This window comes from Gavialis gangeticus, unplaced genomic scaffold (assembly GCF_001723915.1).
Source record: "Gavialis gangeticus isolate Ggan-Ray unplaced genomic scaffold, GavGan_comp1, whole genome shotgun sequence".
NCBI lineage: Eukaryota > Metazoa > Chordata > Crocodylia > Gavialidae > Gavialis > Gavialis gangeticus.
The window spans coordinates 71,923,663-71,929,848 of NW_017729031.1; the positions used below are offsets into that span (position 1 = coordinate 71,923,663).

The 6,186-nt window shown below is 42.0% G+C and overlaps 1 protein-coding gene across 1 annotated transcript in view; it reads left to right on the forward strand.

Annotated features, from left to right (window-relative positions):
- The window catches only part of ANKAR (ankyrin and armadillo repeat containing), a 63,871-nt gene extending 59,982 nt beyond the window's left edge, over window positions 1-3,889 (forward strand). The window contains exons 24-25 of the mRNA XM_019523088.1: window positions 2,823-2,869; window positions 3,435-3,889. Coding sequence (XP_019378633.1) covers window positions 2,823-2,869; window positions 3,435-3,676 — 289 coding nt within the window. The 3' untranslated portion in view covers window positions 3,677-3,889. The remainder of the gene's footprint in view (window positions 1-2,822; window positions 2,870-3,434) is intronic.
- Window positions 3,890-6,186: the final 2,297 nt, after the last annotated feature.

Sequence of the window (6,186 nt, forward strand, 5' to 3'; positions counted from 1 at the left end):
CCCCATTGTCTCTTCCCCCCTCCTCCAGGCCCACCCACCCCCTACTTACTTCACATGGAGCCCAGGTGCAGTTCCCTACAGCTAGCATGCTGCTTGCTGCACAGGCAGGCAGAGTGCTTCAGCATCCATGCCTTACCCCACTGTTTTGTGGTGTGGTTTGTTGTTTTTTTTACCCCTGGATATCCAGGGGTCTAATTTTGCCCCCACGCTGCAAATTTGCAGTGCGGGGAACGTTTTTTGTTTCCGCACATGCATCTTGCAGCGTCTCAAACCTGTTGACGTGCATGCTCATCTGGATGCGCCCCATGATTCTGTCAGTTAGGCTTAATTAAACCACCTTTAAGTAAAAGCATTACTAAAACCAGGTGCAGTTTTCAGTCTCAGAATTTTACAATCAGGAGAAAGGAGTGTTCAAACCACAAGAATGAGAAATAAAAAAAAAATACTGGCTAAGGCCTGGTGCAGTTCAGTCTAAACTCTTTTTGTAGGCTCTCTGCTAAAGGTTGCAGAAGAGACCACTTCAAGCATAGTGATTGGCCAGTTTTTCTCTTAAAATTCCTCTTGAATTAGTTCATAAAAAGGCATTTCCTTTTCTTTCAACACTCTATATTTGGGTCTGCTGACGTCATTTCACTATCTCTCCATCTGTCATTTATTCAGTAACTAACAGTAAATAACTTTTAGCAATGATGTTTGTTTGCATTTTATACAGCACCTCCAATTTTTAAACAGACAAATAAGAATAAGGAGTCATAAAATGCAACATATTAATTTCAAGAACCAGAAAGAGCTGTTGGGATATAATTTCAAGCACTTGCTTTACTCTCTTATAAGACCTGCAAATGCTAGAGGTTAATTATTTTTTGTTTAATCATGCAAAATCTAAATCAAGATAATATAAATATGTAAGCAATTTTTGTAGAATGTTCTTATAATGCATGGGGATTTTTTTCGGCTTTTTCAGTTCAAATTATTTGTTGCAATTAGGGGCAGTAAAGGCCCTGAGTATACTGGTACCTTTCTAGTTTTAGTGCATGGGAATGAGCCATTGAGGTGGAAAGTCAGTGATAGGCATCTGCAGCCCTTTGGCAGGCTCCCTCATCTTCAACGTGGAAAAGGTTGTAGAGGGAGAAGGGTGGCTGGATGACATGCAGTTGCGGGCAACTCCTAGTACAACTGCCTCCAGAGTAATTATGGGAATTGTAGTGAGGTGATAGAGTTTGTCTCCCATTTCTCTTCAGCTGTTTATTTGGAGCAATATTTGCCATTTAATTTTAGAGAGCCCAGTTCATCAACTTTTGTGCACAACACTTCTACTGAAGTCTGTGAACTTTGCATGCAGGTAGCCAGAAGGACTGTGTACAGGAACTGCACTACTTTGAATGTAGTATCATCTGTGAATTAATTCTGGTACTTTAACCTACTCTAACCTCTCCTTCAGAACTGCAATACTTCTGCAATGCAGAAGTGACCATTATGCCATCTAATTCACAAATGAAGTACCTGTAACAAGAATTTATTAACCAAATTCTAGATTGAGCTATTCATCTCCTGATGTCACACGTCTTGGTACCAACCATAGCCAAAAGTGTTGGTGTGGAGAATGATGCAGGTAAGCATGTCCCACGTGATTAAAAAAAATGAGATTTTGAAGCATGTACATATTTTAACAGGTATCTATTTTGAGATCTTAGCTTGAGAGCTTGCTGGCCTAACTCTGTTCCCCTTAATGTCAATAGGAGTGTTATGAATCTTTGCACGTGGCTACAGAATGTGCATGCAGATAGTGTAAAAAGTGTAACCTAAGTACAGGATGGTCTTGTTGCTTGTGAGGAAATAGTACAAGTTATCTTCTCATTTGGCAATAAACACTGTTATATTTTGTTTCTAAATATATGGCATCTTCAGTCTTATGCATTTGTTCACTTCATCTTTGTTTCATTAAAGTCTTGTGTAATCTGGGATGAATAAAGGAAAAGAGAAAAGGAATAAATATAATATAAAAAAACAAAGGAGAAATCTTCAATTCAATTTTTATTTTGTTTTCTAAATTCTAATTACATTGTTGTGGTAATTTTTTTTTTCAGTTAGGGTTAATAATAAAAATGGACAGCCACTCTTTGGAATCCATAGGACTTTGATTATTGATTATTTATGGTATTAACTAGATAATTTAGCTAAGTTGATTAATTTTAGTGCGATATAGCTGCTAGCAATTTGATGATAGTATTTCTTGGTTGTTAATATAATCTACTATTAAGAGTAACATAGCATTAGTGATATACTTATTCTTTTTAGTATAAATAAAAGTTATAAAAAGAATAAATGAGTCATTTCTTTCAGTAAAAAGCATGGGCCAAAACCGTTGACAATCTGGGTGCGTATAAATAGGTACCTGAGAAACCTGTTTCCTCTTTAAAGAACCTTTCCCTCTTAGAACATGCATGGTTTTCTTGATTTTTTACAACAGAAAATTGATAGCTTTTGAAGCATCACAAACAATAATTAAGTCTCACTATAGTCCTATGACATTGTTGCATGGATTTTTATTATAAGAACTAGAAGTACTAAATTACTAAATAAACCAGTAGCATTTGTGAAATAACATATATACATCTAGACAAAAGCATTAACTTCAAAGTGACTCATGGTTTTTTGCAGGATTAGAAAGATGTTATCAGTGCTGGTTAGAACTCAGCTTGAATGTTATGCATTTATAAGAAATGCTGGATATATAAAAAGGGTAAAAATCTTCAGGTTAATAAGTGCAAGGGAAGAGTTAATGACCTTTTAAAACACTTTAAATTGTCTTTTATTTCCAGTTTGGGGATAAATGGAGGACCGCCTGCAGTTCCACCGCGTACTAAAGGTATCTTAAGTATCTGGCTTGTTTTGAAGTTCACAAATAAGTTAATAGGCTGTATATCAGTGGTTCCCAACCTTTTTTCCTGCGACCCACTGCTGGAAGCAGAGTGCGGTGGCGGGGGAGCTCCCAGCATGAGGCGTGGCTCGTCTTTTGTGTGCAGCACCGCCGGTATTGCCCCCGCGACCCTCATTTGGGTCACGACCCAGGGTTGGGAACAGCTGCTGTAGATGCATATAACAAATAGGGATCTACAGAATGTTAACAATGTTTTGAGAATTACTTTTCTTATAGTCATCATATTAAGATTTGTATTCATCTCTACAGCAAGGCTACATGTAATAAACACATTTCCTGTTTTTGAAAACATAGGTAACTGTAATTAGATTTTCTTAATTTAGCTTTATTGTGAGTATAAATGTAAATGCTTATAAATGTTTGTGTTTATTACAGGCATAATTACTTAACTTTTGTTTAGCCTGCTAGTCCATGTTATTCAGGGACTCAAATGCAATATTCTGCCTATGATAAAAATGAATAAATAATAAAGATATGTATTTTTATTTTGCAGAGACATCACAAAGCAGAACCAGAAGATTTAAAGCTAGATTTCAACCAAAAGACTCCCTTCTTTTAATGCCTGTCTCTGCTCACTTAATGGGGAAACTCAAAACTACAGAGAAGCCCCGTATCCGGACCACTGGACTTCAGCCATTTCTACACGTAACTTCAGCAGACATCATAAATGTATCAAGACCAAGAATTTTTAATGTCAGTAATCTCCGACCTAATTCACCAGGAAAGAAAGCTTAAGTTCAGTGCCAACAATGAAGAAGAAAAGTATTTGTATGTATACAGTGTCCTATAGGATTTTAACTTTGGAAAACCTCACTCTTCACAAAACTGTTGTATGTGTAATGGAGAGGGCCTGGCTGTGAATAATATTAAATACTACTACAGTGTGAAAAAAATAAGTGCATTGAAAATATATATAAAGATGATTTGTGAAAGGCTGCCTATAAGTGAGAAATGTGTTGTGTAAAATATTTTATCAGGTGAAATTAAGCGACATCTAATTGTATCTGATCACCAAGTGGTACAGAGGGCAGGGTGGGGTGTTGCCTTAAAGACTAACTTGTTCAGAAAGGCATAAGCTTTCATAGACTACAGATGCTAACATAGGCTTTAACCAGGAGTGTTCACATATTAGGGTAGGGAAACATGCTAAGAACCCGTTGAGCAGCTCAGAGATAATGCTCTTCCATTGAAGATTATCTCAAACTAGTTTTAGGCAGTTCATGTTGCAGTCATGTGTGAGTGCACCCCAGGCCCAAAAACAGTTGGGAGCAGTCCTCCAGCATCCCAGGAGGCATTGCTCCCAGCTGCTCTGTCTTGTCCCACAGTGCCAGTCGGGGAGCTTCTAAAGGTAAGAATCCCTTCTCTACTCCCATTCTGGGCTCTTCCCAGTCCTTGGGGCTCTCCCCATTCTCCCCACTCCAACCTCTGAGGCTCCTCCCTTGCCCCTTGGGACTTTTGCTCTGCCCCTGTTCCACATCCCCTCAGGACTCCTCCCCTGACCTGAGTGCCCCTCAGGGCTCCCCTGCCCCCCCATGTCCTCCAGCTTACCTGCACTGTTGGTGCTGACCTGGGAAACAGGGAAGGGGAACCTGTCTGCCTGACCACTGCTACTGATCTCTGGCCCAGAGAGTGGGGGTGTCAGGTTCCTCTTCCCTGCTTGCTCCACTGGGACAGTGCTGGGACCTACAGGTGAGCTGGGAACTGCTGGGGCCCAGGTGGCGAGTGGGGATCTTGGATGCTCCAGGTTGGTGGGGGGGTGGGGGATGGGGGGGAATGGTAGATGACAAGGTGCTGTGCAGCAGGTTCAGTCTGCGCTGGCAGGGGGGTGAAAAGCAAGTATGTGGTGGGTCCAATCTGGGGTCTGGTGACACATCCCCCCAACCTGAATTGTGCCCACTGTGCTGCCTGCCCCCTCCCCATTGGCCCAGATTGGGATCGTTGTCCTGCCCCCCACCCACCCAGATTGGATCCACTATGCCATGCTGCCCCCTTCCCCCGGCTGATCTTGATCGAACCCATGTACCACCTGCCCCTCCCCACACCAGCCTGGACTGAGTCACCTCCTCCACCCCCCAGTCCACACTCATTGCACACTGGAAGCTTCCAGCTCACCTGTAGTTCCCAGCATTGTCCCGGCAGAGCAAGCAGGAAAGAGGAACCTGTCTGGCATCGGTACCATTGCCACTCTCTGGGCTGGGCTCAGCCTGGAAAACAGTAGTGGTACAGTGACAGTGGCAGTGGCTGGCACACAGGTTCCTCTTACTGCTCCAGGACAGTGCCAGCAATGCAGATAAGCACAATGGCTTGCAGACAGGTGATTGTTGCAAGACAAAAATCTTCCTAAATGAGCTTAAAAAAGTTGATTTGAAAATAAAAGTCAACAGTATGTTTAAGCTGTATAGGTATAAGTATAGGTATAGGTATAATGAAGTATTTCTTCCACTCTCCAAAGAGTGACACTTAACTGAGCTCTCAGAGATGATCATATATGAGAAAATGAATGACTAAACCTAGTTTGATGAGCATAGTTTATTTGTACGTTTAGTATAAATAACACTATGATCCAGAAGAGTCCCAGTGTTATACTGCTGAATAAAGTATACTAGCCCCTGAAATACTGCCACTACTACGTGGTAGTGTAGGGCAGGGGTTCCCAACCTTTTTAGGCTAAGGACTGGCAAGCTGTGGACTGGAAGTGACCACAGACCAGCAAACTGTGGGCCAGCAGTGACTGGCATACTGTAGACAGGTAGCTGGTCCACAGTATACCAGTCACTTCCAGTCCATGGTTTACCAGCGTTACCAGATTTTTCCATCACTTTGGGGTGTGCTCATTTATTAGGGGTATGTTTCTGAGGTCTCTAATTCTATCGATGTGCTGCTTGTGTTACTTGTGTTTCTATATGGACCTGCATCTCTCCCTTCTGCAAGTCCTCACCCCTAATGGAGCTATCTTGCAGGACTCAGTTTCAACAGGACTGGGTTCCTCCAGCCACCAAATCAGTCAAACACGCACACGCATGCATGCACACACACTAACATGACACGCCTGACCCGGCCAGGTTGATCAGCATGTATAGGCTGACACCCTCATATGCCAGGAATCAGTTCATCAGGGCAACAATAAAATGCAGATAGACACAACCAGGCAGGTGAACAGAATACCTCTGAATCAGGCTGGGTGTCCAGCTGACACCCTCCTGGGCCAGCATTCAGTTCATTAGGGCATGTCTGAGCCAAACTGG